Here is a 24,773-nt window from a genome sequence, read left to right as displayed (position 1 = left end):
CGAAGTACTGACCAACAACTACGAGAAGCAGTTCACCCCGAACTCCAATCAACCATCTATAATCGAAATTGAACATCGGAGAAAACTTCAAGATTTCCTGAACCTTTTCATTTCCTTTCCACCAGCAGTGTGAACGGGTGTATTATCTTCTTGGAACACAGGTTGAGAATCAGGGAACAAATATTGCACCATTGGATGAAGATGGTCGGCCAGAATACTGACATAAACTGATGTTTTAATCCGCCCATCCAGGGCAACAAGTGGGCTGAGACCACGGTGAGACATGACGCCCCACAACATCACTGATCCCCCTCAATGCTTAACAGTAGGAAGGAGACAATCAACGTCATAGGTTTGTGCTGGTGTTCTCCAAACGTAAACACGTCCGTGAGTCTGAAATAATGTGAACGACGATTCGTCTGCTCAGATGGCATTCTACCATTGTTGTTGTGTCCGATTCGTATGTTCGTCGTTTCAAGGCATTGTATGGTGTCACCAATGATTTTGGAATAGTCGCTCTACCTCTACCTTGTATGTTTGCTGCATGCAATTCACGGCGGAGGATAGTTTTTGTCGATATACCTTCCTGTCACACACACACACACACACACACACACACAGTTTGCTATAGGCTGTCATTACCATCGACACACCAACAAGGGTGGCCGTTTTCATTAGTGTGGCCCCGGCAAGACGGACTCCAACAATCATGCCTCTTTCGAAATCTGTGAGGTCAGCCAGAACGAAGTTTTAACACCCCAATAAATATCGCATACGAACGCTATCACTAGAGTGAATTTCCACTTAAATTATCACCTACTAAGTGGAACTCTTCCACACTAGAGGGCGAGCGTATATGACAGGTTCCCTCGAGTGTTGTTTTTTGCACAGGTGTTCACATTATTTTGTCTAACCCCGGTACACAACTCCGAATACGGCCATCTCAATGAGATAATGGATTACGACCCATTGCACAGAACTATGTACCGTGGACAAAAAATTGTATTTATTACATACTGACTGGACACTCTACTGATCTTATAAATAGAATAATGTATTCTATTAATATTGTTTTCGTTAGAAATGTTTTCGAGAAAAATGAAAAAAAAGAAAGAGAATTATAAAAAATATTAAAAAAGATAAAGTGGAAAAAATGAATACATACATATTATGCATTTCTATTTCTATTGTTCTGTTTAAGTCATCCTTTTATATCCTATTTTATCTACCACTAGTATATTGTACTCATTCTTATATCCGTATGTGTTACCTCTATATCTCATATGGGTTGTATGTGTTACCTCTATATCTCATGTGTGTTGTATGTGTTATCTCTATATATAATACGTTTTATATGTAATTTTTTCCCTAATTGTGATCTTTCGGAGTACAAATCGCATTTGTACTTCAAACATGATGTTCGACTTGATTTTTGTTTACTCTACACGAAACACACACTCATGCTTCCCACATACATGTACAAACTTGTCTTTCTTCTTCACAACGCCCGAGAAAGGCTATTCGTAAGTCGTCAGACAGCCTCGTTGGTCTGGGAAACGACGAAATAAATTGAATTCTATTTTTCAATCTCTGCTAATTTTCAAGTGGTCAATTTTAAGTTTTTCCGACTTTGACATCGTCACGCATAGTAGACCAATCCTCATTTTCTGGACTTGAATTCTGGAATTTTAAAGTTCTCACAAAATCATCAAGCAATCAATTTATGTAAATCATAACCTCCTGTGGAGATTATGATTTACATAAATATTTCAGGCTTCATAAATATTTATACCAGTTTCAGCAATAGTTGCTGAAACTTCCATCTTTTTTTTTAATTACAATAAATTCCTAAAGTGTAACTTTTGATTATCCATATTCAACATCCTGCAAAAATTTTCAGCCTACATTCATTACGAATTCATTAAGAATGACTGAGCACCCTAGTGGACTTTCAACTTTACCGTGTTGCTACAAAATGCCTATTTTGATTTGATTTAAAAAAGAAAGTGAAAACTGCGCGGGGACTAAAAACATAGAAATTTCGGAACGACTTAATAGATTTTTTTTAATAATTATTTTTACACATTTTTTTGTAGATCTCAAAAACTACAAACAATTCTTTTAATCCTTCGAATCGTAATTAGTATATTTTTTCTAAAAAACCCAGTATTTTTATAAATGATATTCTGTTCTGATGCCTTGCAGGTAAATTCATAAGAAGCTACTCCTTGTTCAGATTGTTCGCCGTTCTTTTCGATAGTGGTTGAAAGGAAGTTCCAGCGAAATGAACAGCCACCTGTACTAAACAGAACAGCATGGAAATTGGATTAAGAGCTGTTGAAAGTTTGAAACAGTGGGCGGCGATATTTTGTAACATTCCACGTAGAAGTAACATTTTCGAAACATCCTCTCGCAAATACTCACATATACAAGGGCGCAAATTTAAGATATGAAGCGAACAACGAGAGAAGAGATAAAACTATTAGAAAAGCGCGAAAGACCGAATCGGCTTTTTAGAAAGAATCTGCAGGAAATTCCCGAGGAAATTCCAAATTCCATCGCCCCCACCCCCTAAACGACGACGATGACAAATTTTCCGAACAACGAGAGGCCAAAGTTTTGGAACCTTTTCGATTCGCAAAATACGACTTTGTTTCGCATAAAGAATCACTTCTAATCGAATGGCCAACAAACAACAAACTCGAGCGAAAACTTTTCGACTCCCAGAAAAGACGATGATGTAAAAAGGGGGGGGGGGGTGGTGGTGAGGAACTTCGTTATTCGAAGGCAAACATTCATTCCCTTTTAAAAGTTGGTTCCCTTTTACTTGAAATTCCGCCTCTTGTTGTTCGTCTTTTGGTTCTTTTCAAGTTCCGAAGCGGTGCTTTTCCCTGAACAACAACAGCAACAAGAGAACTCTCAATATTACTACTACTGTACTTGTTAATTTCTTAATTCAAAAGGTTTTGAACAGAGAGAGAGAGAGAGAGAGTATTTTTAGGAGAGTTTTCTTCGCATCTTTTGTTGAAAACTCCAAGAGAAAATCCCCTTTTGAAGTTTGAAAAATACTCATAAATTAGTGATTTCGAAAGGGTTGTTTTGCATAAAGTTCCTCCGACGCAATTATTGCTCAACTCTTTGTGCTGCTGCTGCTTCTTCGATTCTCGTTACGTTTCTGTAGTTCGACCGATGTTTTCGAAGAAATAACATTCAGTAATTACTCTAGCTCCCTCTTCTCTTCCGTCTTCTTTTTTCCAAATAAAAACATTCTCGAAGAGTTAAGATTCAACACGAAATAATAAAATGAACACGTGGAAATAAAACACTTCGTTTCTCGGAGAGAAAAAGAGCTGGAAGTCTAAGAAACCATTGTGATTGTAAGTAAAGTTTTCACGTACGTAGGTCCCATGGAGATTACGCGGCGAAAACCTGCGCCATTCTTTAGATGCAGTTGGAAAATTAGAGACCTTGTTGAAAATCGACCTTGTTTTATATTCTGTAATTTATTATGAGGATTGGTCAAATGAGAGAATAAAGAGACTTAGTGGTATCCTTAAGATTTTTAGGATAAGGGTAACTTTATTGTGAGATCCCGAAAATGGAATTTGTTTCTGTTGCGCATTTATTTGACTCCTCTTATTTATTTGGCTTACATGCAATGATTTAATGCAACGAATAATGAAAACTGTGTCCGTAACCGCGTATCTGAGAGTAGCCGTTAAGCAGGGATTCGAAATGGATTATTTAAATAGACTTTCTGTCGGGATATTTTTATTTGGCCGTAAAAGAGGGGTGATCACATCTGAGGGGTGTCCGTTAAGAGGGGTTTTACTGTATTACTACTTAACCGTATATGTACCTCGTACACATTCCTCCGCGGAATTTCTAACGAATTGGTACACGTTGGAATGCGTGTTCTGAGTGTACGTGTGGCCTTAACATATTTATGTTCTCAGAATTGCGCTTGTTTGGTTCCTGTGGCATCTGCCTTCCATATTTTGAAGAAAAGATGGTAAATGCTTGAATTTTCATGTTGTGAAAGTATGATGTTGTAGGCCCATCTTCTCTCTGCGGAATCTCTGTGAGAATGACTTTTTCACAAACCGCATTCAAATATGACAATTTCTCCTGAAATATTTTCCAATTCCTTATGAACTTTTAAACTATTGGCGAATTCTTAGGAAACCCTGTATATTGAAGAGACTGGTAATAAAAAACGAGTTCAAATTTTCAGCTTTTATCAGCTTCGTAAAAGAAAACTGTGGATATGAATTAAATTGGTAACGTGCAATCATCCCATCTTCGACGCGCGAATGGAAACTGCATTAGACCATTTTCCACTGGAAAAAGGGGCTCTATTATTCTTGAAATGGCTGTTTTGTGACTGATCTACGTTGGATCTAATTTTCTACACTGTGCTCAAAATTTATTTTATTTTTTACCACTGATATTACTGCTCTCAGTGGCGGAGTGTGATTCGAAGAATATCGAAACATGCTTCTTATCTGTCTTCTACAGATTGCCTCAACGCTGTGAGAAAGAATAAATATGAGATCAAGTGAAGACATTGGTGCTGACCCAATCGTATCATTTTGATGGATTTGCCAGCTGATGACACTGATCATAATCTCCATCCCCGAAAAAATCTGAATGATGTTTTTTTCGGGACGTTGACTTCAAAATGCTAGCCAATTCTCAAACGCTAACTATAAGTGAAGACATAAATTCAACGCAGCTAGTTTCTCTGAAGACGTGATGTCACTCTTCGCTACTCATACCAAGGTTTTACATGAATGAATTCCGGAAAGAAAATTCAACTGCCTCTACGGGAAATTGAACCCACTCCCTCTCGCATACCAGGAGAGCGCGCTAGACTATAACTTTACAAAAGTAGCAAACTTCTTTCCTTAGAGCTATATATGCGCTGAATGGGATCGCACATTGGACAGACCTAACTCAGCTAATTGCTCACATACACTGACATTTTCATATAAAGTTTTCATATAAAGGATGTGTGTGTGTGATGCCACTCTCTGCTATTCATACGTAGTTCTTAACAGCTGGTTTTAGGTAACAGCTGACTGTCCGTGTGCTGTAAAGTCAGCGCTCGTTGCTTCAGAAGCATTCAGCACACTCGTTTGGCATGCGAGAGGACGTAGGTTATTTCTAGTCGAGGCAGTTGAATTTCCTCTCCTGATTTCATCTTCGTATCAGGCAGCTGCTAAAACCTTCGGAAGCTAGTTTCTACTGCTACCAAAACAGCTTCGAAACATACAATGACAGGTCAAATTTTGTCTTCATAATTTTTGAGACAATGCCTTTTTGAGAGGCGTAGGTTTCCTGAAAATTTTTCAGCGGTGGTCAAAAAACAAAAACGAATAGAGAATGCTCAGATCTCTCCTCATTCATAGAAAGGTTCCTTACAGTCCTGCTGAAGTCATTTTTCCGTTTTTCGAAGCTTAATCCGTCCTGGACTGGAGTATGTCGTAAGGTTTTGCGGCGACAATACCTACAGAGGGATATACACTTGGTTGAGGGGGTGCAGAGGAGAGAACAATGCTTGCTCTTGTTGGCACTCGAGACTTGAGCTATGCAAACACCAAACATGGCCCCCGCTCTATCCCGTGTAGGATATAAGCAAGCTACCTTGTGGCTGGGCCATGCTGGGGAAAAAAGGAAAACCCCCGCCAGCCACCAAGACCAGGGGACGAACGCCGACCGGCATTGCGCCACCGGACCTCCGACCCACGCAAAGGACTGCAAACACTAACACCAAACATGGTCCTCGCTCTGAAGCAGACTACCTAGCGACTGGGCCATGCTGGAAAAACTCTCTCTTGATGTTCGGGCCCGGCAGGCATCCCCGGCCCGTAAGCCACCGGGGCCCCTATCGCTTCCTACTCGTGCCAATCACACCCCCAAAAGTCCCCGGAAATCCCCGCCGGTCGCCAAGGAGCCCGGGCGGACCACTCGCAAGAGACCAACAAAAACATCCCGAATATTGTAATTTTTCATTGAGTGGGAGGACCTTTCATCTGGAAATCAGTATGAAAGAGACTTTCTTAAGTTGGTGCTTGAAAATTTTTTGTATCAGCATGTATCAGAAGCCACTAGGGGTACTGCTATTTTGGATTTAGTTCTTACTAGTTCTGAAGATCTAGTTGAACATGTTTCGGTGGGGGAAGAGTTTTCTTCCAGTGATCATCGTATCGTCAGATTTCACTGTAACTTTTCCTCGGGTAAGGTTGATAACAAAAGACTGGCTCCTTGTTTTCGGAAAACTAACTTTGATGTTTTGAGAAGAAGGTTAGCGGAAGTTTTCAAAGACCGGTTGGAATCAGTAGGGTGGTAAGTCAATGGGAAGAATTTAGTACGAAGCTGTCATCTGTTTTGCATGACGTCATACCCTTTGTTCGAAAAAAGCGTGTTTGTACATCGCACCCTCTATGGTTCACAGATAGCGTGCGGAACCTTTATCTTGAAAAGAAAAGAGCATTCAGAGACTATAAAAGTGGACGAGGTGACCTATCATTTTTTACTGATAAAAGAAGACTGTTGAAGAAAGCGATAAGGTATAGTAAAAAGGAAGTTGAATCTAGGTTGGCATATAACATTGGCTCTGACCCAAAATCATTTTTTCGATACGTCAATAATGGATGTAAGGGGACAGTTGGCCCCCTCTCAATAGGAGGCTCTAGGGTAGAGAGCAATGTAGGCATGTGTAGTGCTTTCCATGACTTTTTCGTGTCGGTTTTTAATGGAGATAATGATATTCGATATACGGTTGTTGCATGGGGTAATAAAACCCTCAACGATATTCAAGTAGAAGACGTGGAGGTCCTAAATCTTCTAAGAAATGTATGTGCAAGCAAAGCACCAGGACCAGATGATATCTATCCCAGGGTCCTCAGGTAATGTGCTAATGAATTGTTGGGGCCAGTGGCACAGATATACAGGAGTGGTGTTGCTGAGGGTATCGTCCCAAGGGATTGGAAACTTGCTAATGTTGTTCGATATTTAAAACGGGTAGTAGAGAAGCTGTGTCCAATTATCGTCCAGTGAGTTTGACGAGCTCCCTCTCGAAAATTTTGGAAATTATCATCAAAAGGCAGTTTGTGAAGTGGATAGACGAGAATAATGTACTGTCATATAATCAGCATGGGTTCAGGAAGGGGAAGTCATGTGTAACTAACCTCCTTTGCTTCTATGATCACGTGACTAAGGCTTTGGGTAAGAGCAAAAATGTCGACGTTGTTTACCTTGATTTCCAGAAGGCATTCAATCGGGTCAAACATGGCAAACTATTGAAGCGTTTACACGAGATTGGAATTGGGGGCAACTTGCTGAATTGCATAGAATCGTGGTTAAGAGATAGGTCGCAACGAGTTATGGTGAACGGGGAATTCTCTGGTTGGACAGACGTCACAAGTGGAGTTCCTCAGGGAAGTGTCCTTGGCCCCATACTTTTTTCACTTTTTATCGACAAACTCGATCAGGGTATCGATGGGATTACTAGCAAATTCGCAGATGATGTGAAGCTAATGGGGGTAATCGGGAATGAAAGCGATAGGGAGTTGCTCCAGACCAACTTAAACAGGATTGCAGCATGGGCAAATGAATGTGTTAGCATTATAATGAAACGTTTAGCGTAGATAAGTGCATGGTCGCTCATTTTGGCTTGAACAACCCACGGTTCTCTTGGTGAATGGTGTCACTATACCGGATTCAACTAGGATCACCGATTTGGGAATTCTCATTGACGAGCGACTTAGGTTTTCTGAACATTGCTCAGCGGAGGTCAAAAAAGCGAATAGAATGCTTGGTCTCATTTTCAAAAAGGTCTCTTCGCGTTCTCCTAAAATCATTCTTCCGCTTTTTCGAGGCTTAGTTCGTCCTGGACTGGAGTATGCTGTAAGGTTTTGGAGACCATACCTACAGAGGGACATAGACTTGGTTGAAGGGGTGCAGAGAAGAGCTACGCGTGTCCTTATTGGCACACGGGGCTTGAGTTATGAAGACAGACTTCATAATTTTCAATGGGATGGATAGGATGGACCATGAACTTTTAGTACACCGCCAATCGACAGCTTTTACAAGGGGACACCAGTATCGATTGGTGAGGGACAATACAAGGCTATGGTGTCGCAGGGAATTTTTCTCTAATAGGGTTGTTAATAAATGGAATAGCTTACCCCCGGAGGTAGTAAATTGTAACACAATTGACACGTTTAAAAAGAAGTACGATAATCATGTTGGGGTAAATCGAGAAGTTATCCATTCTTAGAATAAGACAACCATAAGTATTCTTTATGAGCATTGTATAATATTTTATCATGTGTATATATTGTTTATAATTTGTGTTAATTGCATTTTTTATTGGGTTGCTGCATTTTTGAAATATATGACAACCATATTTTTATGAGCATATTTTTATCAGCCACCTCGTTGGGCATTTTGTCTGTTGTGGCGTTGTATTTGTATTCGTATTTGTATAAGTTTTTTTGCGCATTTTGTAGCTAAGGTAAAACCAAAATTATTTTTTCTCCCGTAAGCTATGGCTATCAGGCTGCAAGACTATATAGGAGGCTAGAAAGTGTTCTCTCCTACTCTCCGTTATTGATAAACATTTGCGTATCTCAATGTTGTAATCGGGCCTTGATATTTATTCGCTTTGATCCATGTACGCTGATCCATAAAGCTGATTTTTCGATCGCCTTCCTATAGTGAAGGAAAAAAAAAGCGTTTCTTTCAATTCTTGATCAAATACAAATACAAGGCCACAACGGGCAAAAATGCCCAACGAGCCTTTTGCGCCGCTGAGAAAAAGATGCCTATAACAAATATGGATGCCATATGTTTCTAAAATAAAACACCCCAATTAAAAATGCAATCATAAAAACTAAAAACTTATAATACATGATGAAATATCATACAATGCCCATAAAGAATAATTATGGTTGTCTTATTTTAAGTATGGATAGCTTCTCTATTTACCCCAACAGACATGTTTGTCGTATTTACTTTTAAATGCGTCAATTGTGTTAGAATCTACTACCCCCGGAGGTAAGGTATTCCATTTATTAAAAACCCGATTAGAGAAAAATTTCCTGTGACATTGGGTTGCTGCGTTTTATTTATATTCGACATCCATATTTTTTGTCGGCATCTTTTTCCAGCCACCTCGTTGGCAATTTGCCTGCTGTGTGTGGCCTTTGTATTTACATTTAAATATTTTTTTCGTATTTTGAGTTTTGTATGGTATCAAAGGTATGGTGTAAAGTCAGTTGAAATGCAGTACTCATTTAGTGTAAATTGAATTGAAATACATTGAAAAGAGTATTTTGTTTTTGCTTTTTCTGGAAGGTAATTGTTCTGTTTAATTGATGCCTTTTGATAAGAGAGCGAAGCGTAAATACTGACCTCCATTCTGTAGTTGTCTGAGAGTGGTGGTGGTCGTGGCCGTGCCGTCGACTGATTGCGGTGAAGTGGCTGATGTTGAAAGCGAAGGCGGTGGAGGTGGAGTCGGCATCGAGTAAAAGAGCATCCGCCTGCCCTGTGCAGCCACTGCTAAAGATGAATAACAACACGCGTCTAAAAAAATGGAAACATTTTGAACAACTCTCTCGTTATAATCATATGCATTACAACATCTGCAAGATATTCATCACGTGCATCGCTATAAAATAAAATAATAACCATCATCAACGAAATTCCGTTTGGTATTTCAATCTTATGATGAGTGTCAAGCAAAAAGAAAAAAGAAGATTTTCTGGTTAACTCATCGTCGGGAGCGATGTAAAAAGTTACGATGTCTACCGGATGCATGCATGTAAACCATTTTGGTAGAAAAATAAGTAAAAACTATGCTTTTTTAACACAAATGCTTAGTAAAGAGAAGGTGAGTGATTCACCAATTATGGCATTAAAATACAGTCAAACTCGGCTATAACGACCTTGTTTCTAACGACACCTCGGCTATAACGTCTATAGTTGGTGTATTAGCTGAGTTAAATATTGAGAAATATTTACCTATATTATCACAAAAAAATGAGTAACTTTGCCTGGTTTTAATTTATACAAAAATTGCCACGTTTTTAAGACAAATAAATTACACTGGTCGAATGGTCGTGGCAATTTTTGTATAAATTTACCTATATATTAAATTGTTTATTATTTCAAAATGCCACTATTTAGACCGGCGATGGGCAAACTGTGCGGCAAGCTTAGATATGGTGGTCGGATGTCCCGGTGTTTTTAGCTATTTTTCATCCTGTCCCGAGAAAGCCTTACGCTACGCCTGTTTGTCCCGGTTTTCGCTTGTGCAATGCAATACAATTATTTTCAATATTTTGTCCAATTTAATTTTCAGCTGCGTTAGATACTACGCTTGTAATTTATTATTTCACTGTTATATTTTTGCCATGTTAATATTTCATGCAACTAAAGGGCACCGAACCAGTTTTGAAACACTATAGCCCCGTTTACATGTGCAATATTGTGGATTGAATGGAGGTGATTTTGGGAATATAAACGTGCTCGCGCGCGGCATTTTTTTTTCTATTGTAGCCCCGTTTAGAAATGAATGAATTGAAGAATTAATTGAATTGTGACCAGATTGCAGGCAGGAATTTCGAGGGCACTGAGATTATGGAGGATGTATTAAAGAAAACAGACATAGCCTGACATTTGCTCCGATATGGGGATATATGGCCGTTATCTTGTAAGGTTGGGATTATCTCTTCTAGGGAAAAGTGTTTTTTCAGTATTAGTGTAAAGATTTCAATCGGTTTTATGTTACACACTTGAGCACAAAGCACTGCTGCGAAAGTTCACACTGAAAATATTCGAAGTCCTTGGAATGAATTAATGAATTTTACATTGATATTGCTATGGGGGAAATAACTATTTCGGTTCCTGAACAATTCAGTATACGAACGGACATCCGGAACGAATTAGTAAGTTCGTCAACCGAGGGTCGGCTGTTCGTAGGAGCATAAACATTACAATATGAGACTAAGGGTACTTAAGTTACCCCCCCCCCCCACAGTAATTTATGAATATATATGTAACGTATTTTTCACCCTTCAAGGCATACGTCCTTCAATCACGTATATACGGGACGGGACGTTTGGCAAGCACAGCTCCCATATCCTGGTATTATACTTTTTTTTGCGCCTTTGTGTAGAAATGTTGTGATGATATTTTTGTAATACATTGTTAGTTTGAGATTTTACATTGTAATGCCCACAAAATGAGAGTTTTGAAAATGTCCCGGGGCTATTATTAATGGGTGTCTCGGTTTGTATAACAACGATTTCCGGGATTTGTCCCGGTTTTGCAGTCACCTCACATTGGCCGACTGCTTCTGGGGGAGTCAGGTGCGTCATGCGCCGCGCATTTTGCCGATGTTCTCTTCACTCTTGTGTGTTTTCTTTCCCTCCCCTTCAAACCGGAGTATGCAAACGACACAGAGTAGCTGATGCCAAGGCCATATACTATAATATAGCCGCCCTGATCTGATGCGCCACGCTAGGAAAACACAAACGCGTAGCGTAATTATGTAACACGTTTCTGCCTGCGCTAAATCGTCTAATTCGATTCACGTGGTGCTAAAATCTATTTCTAGGAAAACCTGGCTTTAGAGGTTCTATACGGCTCGTTGCCAATTTCAAAACAATTGTAATAAAAATTTTCGATTTAAAAATTAATTTAAGGGGAGGATGTCCCATGTTTTGCGTATGAAAAATATAGTTGTGAGAGTTTAAATATAAATTGATTTACATGTACGGGGTGAATACTATAGTGGTACCTCGTTTATACGAAGTTCAAGAGGCCGAGTCATTACGTCGTATAAATGGTGTAAGTCGAACAACTACTACTACTACTAAACCACACATACACCTCGTCCATATTCCTCTGCGGAATTTCTAACGAATTGGTGCATTTTGGAATGTGTGTGTAGGTACAGTGAACCTAACATGAAGTTGTTTCTGTGTAATGCTTGTTATGTGTAGTGCTATCATCCGCCATCAATTTTTCTAACTATGAGGGAAGTGTAATGATTAAATAATCGTATCGTTGTGTGTAGAGGCCTGTTGCTCTCAATGCAATACTTTTTGCTGTATGCTGTATTTTGCCAATATGTAAGGCAAGAATATTCTCCTGAAAGTAAAATTTGGATAATGGAGGATATCCATTTCCTTGTAAATAATAATAATAAAAATTACTAATTGTGTCTTATTATTGGTTTGTCTTTACCTTTAGTTTGCACTTGCTGAAAATCAGAGAAGAAAGCCTATTTCATTGAAAAGGATACAGAATTTTTAATGGAGTTGGGGATTTCTTCTGTTCCGCTTAAAGGGATAAAGAAATAAAATTTAGCGGAACATTACCTTTGGAACACGACATTAAGTAAAAAATTGCAACAAAATCTTCCCGACTTGGGAGAATTTCCCATCTTGGACATATTTAGTATATTTTTTGGCAGTAGATGATTTGCAACCAAAAGCTTGAGAGATGTTTGATTTTGCTTCTCTGCTTTGCAATCGTTTTCAAAGTTGACACCGGGATATTCAACTGATGCGCAAGATTAACTTTCATCAATAATCTAAAAGTTTTGTTGAATTTTTCCAAAATTTCCAGTTTTCATTTTTAGAGAAAGCGCATTTCGTTTTCTCGACATTACGAACGGCATATTTGACACGAAAGAAAATTCTACATAAATCATCTAAAGAACTTACTCTGCATATGTCTCTTATACGCAGACCTGTACCTTCCAAATGTTTGTAATGTTTATAAGTTTAAATGTTTATATGTTTAAATGTTTATCTTATCCTTCTTTGGATAACGCTAGAAACATTTGGGAGCAAAAAATTCTAAAAGGGCGTATTGCTGTCAAAAAAATTGAAAACCGTTTCTTTGGGGCTCGCCGCTACGTCTGCGTATTTTGAGAAATAATCAATAAACAAATCACTTCAGTATCCACTCTAAATGGCCATCCGTCAGCTGACTGGCTATTTTCGTATACGTCAGCAACGCTCTAAAACTTATGGCTTTTTTGGTAATAATATGCTAGAAGAACTGTTACAGCAATGCGTTTTCCATGCATAGAACAAATTGTGCGCATTTGATGGATTTAAATGACGTTTTTTCAAAAGATTCGGAATTCTGGTCGAAGCGAAAACGTCGAATAACTAGGGTTTTGCGTTGACGTCGAATAAATGAATTACTTAAACGTTAAAAAGTATAGGAACCATTTGCGACCGAAGAAAAACGTCGTATAAACGGGAAAGTTGTATAACACAGTGACGTATAAAAGTGGTTTCACACTGTATCGACCACCCAAAGTTGCGTGACGAAATTAAATACACACGATTCCTTGTGAAGAAAAGTGTTTTCCCTTTTACGATCAGACGAATATTAAGGGAGTTACAACGTTTTCAAATTTTGTGACATGTCAGTTACGTGCCAAACACCCAACGAAAAAAAATTTCCCCCACCAAATTTTTTGAGGGAAAGGGCAAAGAAAGTAAAATTGGTGCCCAGACAGACAGATGTGTTTAAACCGGAGTGATTTCACTGGATTACTCTTTGCAATGTACATTTGACGATATCATGGCTTTTGAGTTGCGTTATGCACTTCCTGATATATGAGCGTTTAAAGAATTTCGTCACGCAACTTTTTGAGATGATTTAAAAAACGTCAAAAAAATGTTTTGCATAGCTTTAATTTTTTTGATTACTCTCACCTTTACTATCATCATAAAAACGCCATGTTATACGTTTGGTGCACGTTCGGTGAATTTGGCAGGATTCGAAAGTTATGTCATCAATTTTTAACGCGTTATAACTTTATAATTATTGATCAAATCATACAACTGAAAAAAAAAAATTCCCATATCAGTTTTCACAAGGAATCACGCGTGTAATTATTTGGGTGGTCGATGTGGTATCCATCGTGTATACAGGATGGAAACTATCGACCCCCCCCCCCAATAATTACACACGTGATTCCTTGTGAAAAACTAATGTGGAAAAGTGTTTTCAGTTTTTTGATTTGTCTCATAAAAATGAGTTATAGCGCTTTAAAAATTGGACATCACTTCAAAATCCTGCTAAATTCACCAAACGTACACCAAACGTATAACTTTGCGGTTTCGGAACTGATAAGCAATGGTATAACCCTAAAGAGAAATCGAGAAAGCGAAAGTAATTTTTTTCTCGCGCGCGTGTGTTGCATTTTTTCAAATTTTTATGCTATTGTTATTACGATTTTCGCAGATTGCAGTTTCGAATTTATCCTAGGGATTGAAAAAAAATGACTGCCCATAAAAATTATGAAATATTGCAGAATTGTTTACTTACCATGTGTGTCAGTAAATTGAACCTCAGATTTAGAAATCAACCAATGGGATGTATTTTTTAAAAAAAAAGTTGAATTCAGATTTTAGACCATTTATAAAACTGAAACATTCTTAAAATTCTAACGAATGATCAGCTATCGAAGTTTATTTTACTAGCGCATCTCGCATAAATATTTTTCTTACAAAATTCCAGAATTTTTTCTTTAATCTTACGGATGCGCTCAAAAACTGCAATTCGAGAAAATCGTGTTCAAAGTGTTTTTTTTTTTCCTTCTCGTTTTTACACTATAATTCATTAATTTTTAATTTTATTTAAAAAAAAACAAATTAGCCCGATTGACACGAAATATTTAGCATTTCATTTTCAATTGAAAGAAATATGTTGTATCCATTTAAAGAAAGTCATGTTTGAAAATCGACTGCAAGGGTCACGACACCCATTAAAGAAATAAGGTATCGCTAACAATTTTGAGATGAGATTTTTATTCAGTGGCAATTTATAAAAGTTTTGAAAGATTTACATTCTGCATCGCGGCTTTTTATTGTAATTCTGCAACACAATCAAATTGATTAACACAATATGCTTGCTGAATGAAATAGATGACAGTTACAACAAGCCTAAATGAATCCTAACAAATACAATTTAGAACTTTTACGGCATCTCATTTATGTTATGAGCATGTGTATGACGCAATACTCAAAATCGTATTTAGAAAAATAAACAGTAAAGATGTATAACACTTTTTCATTCTGAAATTGAGAGCTGGAGGGGATCGTGATTTTTCGTGGGAAAAAAAAATTAAGAAAAGAAATATAAGAGCATCTCAAAGGATGGAAAAATTAGTAGTGCCTAGCAAAGTCGGAACTGGGGAAGGGGGCAACTGCCCCGGGCGTCACAATTTGGGAGGTTTCAATTTCAGGTGGAAACAAAGAAAACCATCATAAAATTGTTGAATTTTAAAGTTGTGGGGGTCATGTATAGGGTTGGCAAAAATTCTAGTTATGGCCCTGGTGCCTAGGGCGGTGAAGTCTTAAGTCCGTGCCTGCTAAGAGGGGCTCGGGGCAAAACAGCCCCAGTATATATACGCTCCGGAATGAAAATTCATCTGAAAAAATGACCACATGATCTATGCTGGAATAAATTTCAAAGTCCTGTCAAAATATTTCTTATGAAAAGGTAAAGTATATTTATTAACACATTCCACAGGATAAATATCAATTGCAGTCACAAGGAAATCAGAAATCTTCGTTGCAACATGTATAAATCGGTTTGAAAATACACTCGATGAATAATCAATATATAAAATCCGAGAAACCACTAATTATATTGAATATGTGAATACATTAAAATAGTTAGTTTTATTAGAAGTTTCGATTGAATCGTTGTTATTATTTTACTGCTTTGTCAAGCTACAATTTTTACATCTTTCATTGAAGCTTTTTACGCTTGAGAAGAACATTTTTAAAATTACTCAAAACATATTGCTCTGTTTTTTTGACACACGTGGGATTCAATTCGAAAGACAGGGTAAAAAAAAAGATCGTGCAATAAACACTATGCAATATATAAGAACCTTCCTTCCAAAGATTTCATTTATCAATGACAGAGAGAAAATTACCAAATTTTGGCAAGAAAGTGTGGATTTGGTTACGAACATTTCCAAATGACTGATCTCATTTGGCTAACACTTAACAAATCTGGTGATAAATTTGCCAATATAGTGGGCGAAACTAACACGTAATTGCACGCATAGGCGTACGCAGAGTTTTCTCAATAGGGGTTTCAATTTTTTTTTCTCCTCAGTCAGGGTGGGGGGGGGGGTAACGTTTTTTCCTGAAAAATAACACTACAATCTCGGCTTCTTTGCGTACGCCAATGATTGCACGTAAGTTACGCGTAATAACATGGTTATAATATCACACTTCATGGAGATAGAGCGCCAATAGTGAAGAAGTCCGAACTTGGCTTTTAATTGGATTGAATATTTCAATTATTTATTGAAGGATGGGAAAATGAATGGAGTATGACATTCAGCGTTGACAAGTGCATGGTCGCTCATTTGGTTCGAATAACCCACGTTTCTCTTACGAGTTGAATGGTGTCAGTATCCCGGATGAGTGCAACATCGGTCACCGATTTGTGAATTCTCATTGACCAGAGGCTTAGGTTTTCTGAACATTGTTCAGCGGTGGTCAAAAAAGCGGATAGAATTCTCCCCGTTTTATTTTCAAAAAGATCTCTTCGCGTTTACCTAAAGTCTTTCTTCCGCTTTTCCGAGGCTTAGTTCGTCCTTGACTGAAGTATGCTGTAAGGTTTTGGAGACCATACCTACATAGGGACATAGACTTGGTTGAAGAAGAGAAACTTCATTTTTTGATTACGTTCATTGGATGAACGCAGGTGTCGGGGAGATATGATCGAAGTAATCAAAATTTTCAACGGAATGGATAGGATGGACCATGAATTATTAACTCGTTGTCAATCAACTGCTTTCAATCAAGGGGGCACCAGTATCGATTGGTAAGGGACAATTCTAGGTTGTGGTGTCACAGGTAATTTTTCTCCGATAGGGTTGTTAACAAATGGAATAGCTTACCCCCGGAGGTAATAAATTCTAACACAATTGACACGTTTAAAAATAAGTACGACACACATGACATGTCTGTTGCGGTAAATAGAAAAGCTATCCATACTTAGAATAAGACAACCATGACTATATTTTATGGGCATTGTCTATAATATTTTATCATGTATACATAGTTTTTGATTTTTATAATTGCATTTTTAATTGAGGGGGGGGGGTTGCTGTATTTTGGAAATATATGTGATTCATATTTATCACGGGCATCTTTTTCTCAGCCACCTCGTTGGGCATTTCGCCTGTTGTGGCCTTGTGTATTTGTATTTGAATTCAGTTAATTTTCAAGCAATGACAACACGCACGCTGCTTGTGGAGAAATTTAACTTCTTTCGGTGTTTGGTGTATAATTGATCGTTAGAAATATGACACGTCACAAAATTTCAAAAAGTTATAACTCAATATTCATCCGATCCAAAACACTTTTCGATATTAGTTTTTCACAAGGAATCACGTGTGCAGTTACTGGGCTGTTGATAGTTACCACCCTGTATATATATATAAACTTTTCACATGCAAAAAATGGAACACCCTCCAATAAATATGCATAAATTTATTGTAATATGTATACTTATTTGCTTTTATACTTCAGCCTCAAAATATCTACTAAAAAACACGAAGTTAATTTTGAGTATTGTGTTTCCAAAGATGAATGAGTCTGGAAGTACTTTTGCATAGTTCTCTAGAGGATAAATTGTCTCATTTACAAGCGCAGCAGTCTTCAAAGAATACAACATATATCCCACCACTACGCTTATAAGCAAGATAATTCCAATTAGGAATTAGTGTTCGAGTATGTACAGCCCCCCCCCCCCCCCACCAAAATGTTTCTTTTCTTTTTGGCCCGCTGCTTAAAAAATTTGCCCATCACTGTTTTTGACCAAAAATACAATCCTAATCTAAGACAAGGAATACACACTAAAAGGTTGATGAAAGATATTTTACACAAAACTAAAAAAAATATATATATATAAGCCTATTCTGTTACATTCGCTCAAATGTAACCGATACGTTTATTGGTTGCATTTTTAAAGTTTTATAAAAAAAAACTTTAATAAAACTTACAACGTAATGCTGGCCTAAGATAGCAATCAATGGGGAGTTGGGGGGACAAAAACTCGTTTTTCGAAAATAAACTTTTTTAAGGGAGTGCGTGTACGCGCGCGCGCGCGATCTTGGCTTTCCATTCTTTTCTATGGGAAAAATATTCTTCCTTTAAGGAACATTTAAAAATTTTCTATTCAATTTGTAAAACTTTTTTTTTCAAAGACTGGATATTTTTATACAATTTAACAAGAGCATTTAAGTTTTAATTGTTGGTTATTTTTTCTCGAATTCAGCAATACGCTGCTTTTTGAAGTCACTGAAATTTACTCTACTTTGTGCCATAAAATTTTTTAAAATAATTTTAATAACAAATCCTCTCGTTATAAAGTATGTAACACCTTAGTGGCGAGAGATACATACAATTTCAAGACATTTGAGCATGCGGTGTTTGAAAAAATGTTCCTTATGTGACAAAAAACTCAGTTTCGAGAAAAGGGCATTTTAATGGAAAGCATTAGCATATATAATGCTGCCAAAAAAATTTATATTAAAATACGTTTAAAAATACTTCTAGTGAAGGCAAACCAAAAACTCGAACACCGTTAGACGCAGATAATTTAAAGAATTTGAAAACTTCCAAAAATTTGAAATTTGATTTTTAAAAAGTTTGCATGCACCAACCCCTTATTGCAGCTGTATGTTATAATCTGAAAGGAAACGCGTAGGTGATTAGAAATCTTATTTACAATTTTGAATTTTGAAAAAAAAATTAAGTGAGATTTGTAACACATACTGTGTGATGTTCGTTGATAAATTCAGTTTAGAAAGACGCCACTGCTGAATTAAACTGCACTTATACGAAACTCTGCAAAATTCATTTAAGTCTCTGGTAATGGGTATATTTGAATATACATTATAGATGCAATTATAAAAAAAAAACCCATTTTATACCTATTTCTTTTCTAAATTTTTTTTGGTATTTTAGTGTTGTTCCAGTACAAAATACGGCTGTATAAATACAATATTTTTTATCTAGAAAGAGTTGATTCCTTTTCAGTGTCATTTTTTGAGAACAACTGAAATTTGTAAAATCTCACAAAATTGAAAGAATTGGAAATAAAATTCAGGATAAAAAACTATTTAACTTTCCGAAGTAAGATTTTATCTGTTTATTGGTAACAGTAAAATCCAGGCAAACTGTATGTTTTAAGTATATTTATTCTTTTAGCTTTTTTAAAAAAATCCACTCTTATTAAATAAATTGTTGTGCTGATGTATTATTGTTTCAATTAAAAATATGCTAACAACTCCCAGAATTATTTTCAACACATTTTTATGAGGGGGAACCATAGAATTAAATGTTTTACTATTCGGAAGATTGCAATTATACGACAAAGAATATTGTTTCGTGTGCAAGACCGAAACTGCACATGTATGCAATTCAGCAGTTCTTTTCAAGTAGTGAGTTTCTCAACCCATTTGCATCCAGAAGTGGGATAATCCGCGAAATTGTGTAAAGTACCCCTTTATCACCGAGAGCAGAACAATCCGCTTGAATCAGTAAGTAAAGACCCATTTCTTTATCGAATGCTTGGTGACATTCAGAGGGATGATGCAAATGGGTTAAAAGAGATTCCAACTGCGCTCTCAAGAAACAATGACATTCGTCGAAGAAATTGTGTTTCTTGGGAGAGGATGAAACTCCGTCATTCATTTAAGTAGACACTGTGAGTGACTGTAACTATACTTTCAAGGAGCCTGGAATTTGTAGCAGTATTGAGTTTTGTTAGAGCTGATTAAATGACGCGTATGTAAAATTTCGTCATTCGTTAAAGAATTGATTCTCTTGGGAGATGGTGTAAACTCATCATCATCTCCTTTAATTCCGAATCCCCTAATATATACGGAAGAACACACGAGTTAGTTTGTCAAACGAACTAGAACCGCGAATTTTCGAAAATACACTAATTTCCGATTTGTAACATACAACGCAAGAGTCAAATAGAGCTACAATATACAGGTTCCAACCTGTTACTATCGAACACCCTATAATTACCCACGCGATTTCTTGTGAAAACTATTAAGGAAAAATGTTTTCAGTTCTTTAATTTGACCAATAATTATGGACTTATAACTCATTAAAAATTGATGACGTCACTTTCGAATCCTGCTAAATTCACCGAACGTGAGCCAAACGTTTAATTTGACATTTTCAAGTTGATAGTAAATACAATACAAATGCTATAACCATGAGAGTAATTAAGAAAGCTAAAGCTTTGTGTACAAACCAGTTTTTTTCCTTTTCTTTTTCCTCAAAAAAATTGGAAAAGACAGTGAAAGAAAAAATTTCCGCATTTTGGCGAAAAAGTGCAGATTTTGCTGATTTGAAATTAATCCTCGTTTGGTTAACGCTTTACAAATCTGGTGAGGGGAAGATAAAAGACCGGCAACCCACTGCATGGGGGAAATTTTTTTTTTTCGGGTGTTTGGCGCGTAACTGACCGTTAGAAACTGACACGTCAAAAAATTTCAAAACGTTATAGCTCCTTTCATATTCATCCGACCCTAAAATGAAAAAAAAAACAACCTTTTCTATATTAGTTTTCTACAAGAGGAATCACGTGTGTAATTATTGTGCTGTTGATAGTATCCACCCTGTATAGCCATAAGTCAGTGGACACTTTGGAGTTCAGAGATTTTTTTGGAATTTCTAAAACAATATTCGATGAATTGTTTTAAACTTTTAGTCATGTGAACCCTATGCTTCTAATCAAAATTTCAATTGAAAATTTAGTCACGAGTGTACATAGGGGAACCGACGAAAAACTAAATAAGAAAAAAAAATATTTTTGCTCAACCCCGTGACAAGAAAAGCTAGAAGTAATTTGCAACTTTTACAGAATATTTTACACGTTTTGTGAATTTTCATTTTGCACCTTATAAGATACAGGGTGATCAGCGAATAAGCCCTTATTTTAAAATTAAATATCTCTACAACAAAGATCAATAGAATTATGAGGTAAACGGTACGTTTATCAGCAAAACTGTAAAAATGTTGTACAAAAATTTTTTTTTTTTTAATTTTTTAAAATAAAAAAAAAAAACAAAAAAAAACTGGAGATTTTGGGGTTCCGAAAATCCTCATTTGTGTGAAGAGAAACCACTGCATTCGCCTAAAGTTACTGCATGGGCTGCGGTATGCGCCAGAGGCATTATCGGCCCCTTCTTCGTGCGAGAAACGATTACTACTGAACGTTACGTTACAATTTTGGAACAATTTGTCAGCACACATGGCGCATACCGCAGCCCATGCAGTAACTTTAGGCGAGTGCAGGGGTTTCTCTTCACACAAATGGGGATTTTCGAAACCCCAAAATCTCCAGTTTTTTTTTTAAATTTTAAAAAGTTAAAAAAAACTAAATTTTCGAAATTTCTGTACAACATTTTTACAGTTTTGCTAATAAACGTACCGTTTACCGCATAATTCTATTGATCTTTGTTGTAGAGATATTTAATTTTGAAATAAGGGCTTATTCGTTGATCACTCTGTATGAATGTTTGTTCTAAAAATTCTAATTTAATCGCAAGTTATTTGCTTATAACTAGTGGAGTTTTCAACCAAATTTTACGAAACATACAGAGGATTTGACAACGTAAAATTCACACATTATAATGGAATTAATCATTAGATACGCATGAGCGAAAGATATATATATTTTTTTCATAATTTGATTGCTGACTATATAGAGGAACTTTTGTGAAAATTACAGTTGAATGTCAGGAAAAAACAGAAAGGTGATATAGAGAGAGTGAGCTGTATTTAAGTAGTTTCCTGAAAGTGTCTGGGTGGTGAGAGATTTTCCACAAATTGATGTCGCGATTATTTTTTGTCATCTGATTGCTGTTGCTCTATATCAGCGATTCTCAACCTAGTGTCCTCGAAGGCAGACTTGATAAAATTAATCACACGTTGTAACATCCATATGGGCTCAAATAAAACTATACCTTCAATACTTAGGTTCACCATACATCATCGAGGAGAATGCAGGAAATCTCGATCCTAAATACGGAATATCGCTGAATTTTGAAAAAAAAAAAAAATCGCAACTTTTTTTTTATTGCTTTAAATGCAATTTGCTAACTACTGCTAAAATTTTCGAAGGTTGGGGGGGGGGAAGGGCTACTACAAATCGCAGTAAACAAAAATGTATTTCCGAAAAACATTTGAAAAAAAATTCAAATGATCTGACGACCGTATTTCATTGAGAAAAATAAAATTCGGTTAACCGGGATCTTAAATAATAATACGTAAAATACGGGACATCGCCAAATGTCATCAAAAAACATTGTCGGAAGTAGGCACAATCAACAATCGTAATTGAAATTCCAAAATAAATTGAGAACAAAACGTTAAACCTGACAAATATGTGAGATGAATATTATTTACAACTTTTGCCATAACTATCAAAATATAATTTATATTATGGAAACGCTGTGAATTCAGAATTTAGTAAATATTACAAATTCAAATAAATATCGTTGAAAAAACGGGACAAATGTATAAAAAAAATCAGAACAACGAAAATTGTTCCGTAATACGGGACACAAGTGGTCTGTCACAATGTTTCAGACATCTTTCCGGTGCTTGTTTTCAGAAATATTGATAAATACTGCTCTATGGGATTGGCAATGAAATTTTGAAGAGAAAAAGATATCTTTCGCGCGTGCGTACCTAAAGATTATTGCTTTTAAATGCTCATCTATATATATGAAATTGATTTGCTGTCTGAGTGTGTGTATGTTCTCTATACAAATATACAATTTTAGATCCATCGACTTCACAAATTTTGCATATATACCAAACGGGACCCCACTTGAACGATAGGCTACTTTAAAAGTTCGTCAGAGCAGGGCAAATGCCCGAAATGAGCGAAAAACTGTTGGATCAACAATGGTTTTTGTTCCTCAACAGCCACTTTCGGAACGTTTACTTTGGTTACCGTGGTTAAAATCTAAACTGAAGAGCCAAAAAAACTGGTACAGGCATGCGTATGCAAATAAAGAGATATGGAACCAATCAGAGTACGGCGCTGCGGTCGGCAACGCCTATATAACACAACAAGTGTCTGGCATAGTTGTTAGATCGGTTACTGCTGCTACAATGGCAGGTAATCGAGATTTTAGTGTGTTTGAACGTGGTGTTATAGTCGGCGCACAAGAGATGGGGCATAGCATCTCCGAGGTAGCGATGAAATTTGGATTTTCACGTACGACCATTTCACGAGTGTACCGTGAATATCGGGAATCCGGTAAAAAATTAAATCTACGAAATCGCTGCGGCCGGAAAAAGATCATGCAAGAACGGACCAACGAGAATCATTAAACGTGACAGACGTGCAACCCTTCCGCAAATTGCTGCAGATTTCAATGTTGGGCCATCAACAAGTGTCAGCGTGCGAGCCATTCAACGAAACATCATCGATATGGGCTTTCGGAGCCGAAGTGTACCCTTGATGACTACACGACACAAAGCTTTACGCCTCGCCTGGGCCCGACAACACCGACATTAGACTGTTGAGGACTGGAAACACGTTGCCTGGTCTGACGAGTTTCGGTTCCAATTGCTTCGAACTGATGGACGTGTACAGGTATGGAGACAACCTCATGAATCCATGGACCCTACATGTCAACAGGGGACTGTTCAAGCTGGTGGAGGCTCTGTGATGGTATGGGGCGTGTGCAGTTGGCGTGATATGGGACCCCTGATACGTCTAGATACGACTGTGACAGGTACGTAAGCATCCTGTCTGATCACCTGCACCTATTCATGTCCATTGTGCATTCCGACGGACTTGGACAATTTCAGCAGGACAATGTGACACCCCAAGCGTCCAGAATTGCTACAAAGTGGCTCCAGGAACACTTCTGACTTTAGACACTTCCGCTGGCCACCTAAATCCCCAGACATGAACATTATTGAACATATCTGGGATGCCTTGCAACGTGCTGTTCAGAAGAGATCTCCACCCTCTCTTACTCCTACGGATTTATGGACAGCCCTGCATGATTCATGGTATCAATTACCTCCAGCACTACTTCAGACATTATTCGAGTCCATGCCACGTCGTGTTGCGGCACTTATGCGTGCTCGCGGGGGCCCTACACGATATTAGGCAGGTGAACCAATTTTTTTGGCTCTTCAGTGTACTTGTTATAAGAAAGAAAACATGCGATGATAATTAGAATTTTTAGAAGAAACATTCATATCTTCTTCGTGAAATTGCAAGTAGTTAAATAACAAGTAGAATATTTTGTGAAAGTTACACACATCATTTAATTTTCTGATACAGAGTGGTACAAAAGCATTTTTTCTTATGCACTCGTGACTAAATTTTTAATGGAAATCATGAGTAGAAGCATAGTGATCCATAAATGTGCTGTGGGTCACTTAAGTGGTCTTAGAATGTGCTGTGGGTCACTTAAGTGGTCTTAGAATATGCTGTGGGTCACTTAAGTGATCTCAGACTATGCTGTGGGTCACTTAAGGAATTAAGGAATCTGGTTATGTGCTGCTTCGTTCATTTTTACAAAATTAAGTTTGAGGTCGCGGGTCACATCAGATGACTCTAAGGGCCAAATTTGGCCCGCGGGCAATGGGTTGAGCATATATGTTTCAAGTGAAACATGATGGGGAAAAGTGTGACTACTTACAGAATCCAGAAAA

General features: G+C 37.3%; 1 protein-coding gene across 2 annotated transcripts in view; it reads right to left on the bottom strand.

Annotated features, from left to right (window-relative positions):
- Positions 1-24,773, bottom strand: part of LOC149066960 (uncharacterized) — a 73,267-nt gene that overhangs the window by 32,440 nt on the left and 16,054 nt on the right. For both annotated transcript variants that reach the window (XM_089252932.1, XM_089252933.1), the window contains exon 2: positions 9,421-9,591. In XM_089252932.1, the coding sequence (XP_089109058.1) occupies positions 9,421-9,591 (171 nt within the window). The remainder of the gene's footprint in view (positions 1-9,420; positions 9,592-24,773) is intronic.

The sequence above is a fragment of the Pholcus phalangioides genome, unplaced genomic scaffold, assembly GCF_987345545.1.
Source record: "Pholcus phalangioides strain wild (caught in Gottingen) unplaced genomic scaffold, Ppha-v1.0 ptg000031l_1, whole genome shotgun sequence".
Taxonomy (NCBI): domain Eukaryota; kingdom Metazoa; phylum Arthropoda; class Arachnida; order Araneae; family Pholcidae; genus Pholcus; species Pholcus phalangioides.
The sequence above is the reverse complement of the archived record's forward strand: the minus strand, read 5'-3'. Positions and strand labels throughout refer to the sequence as shown.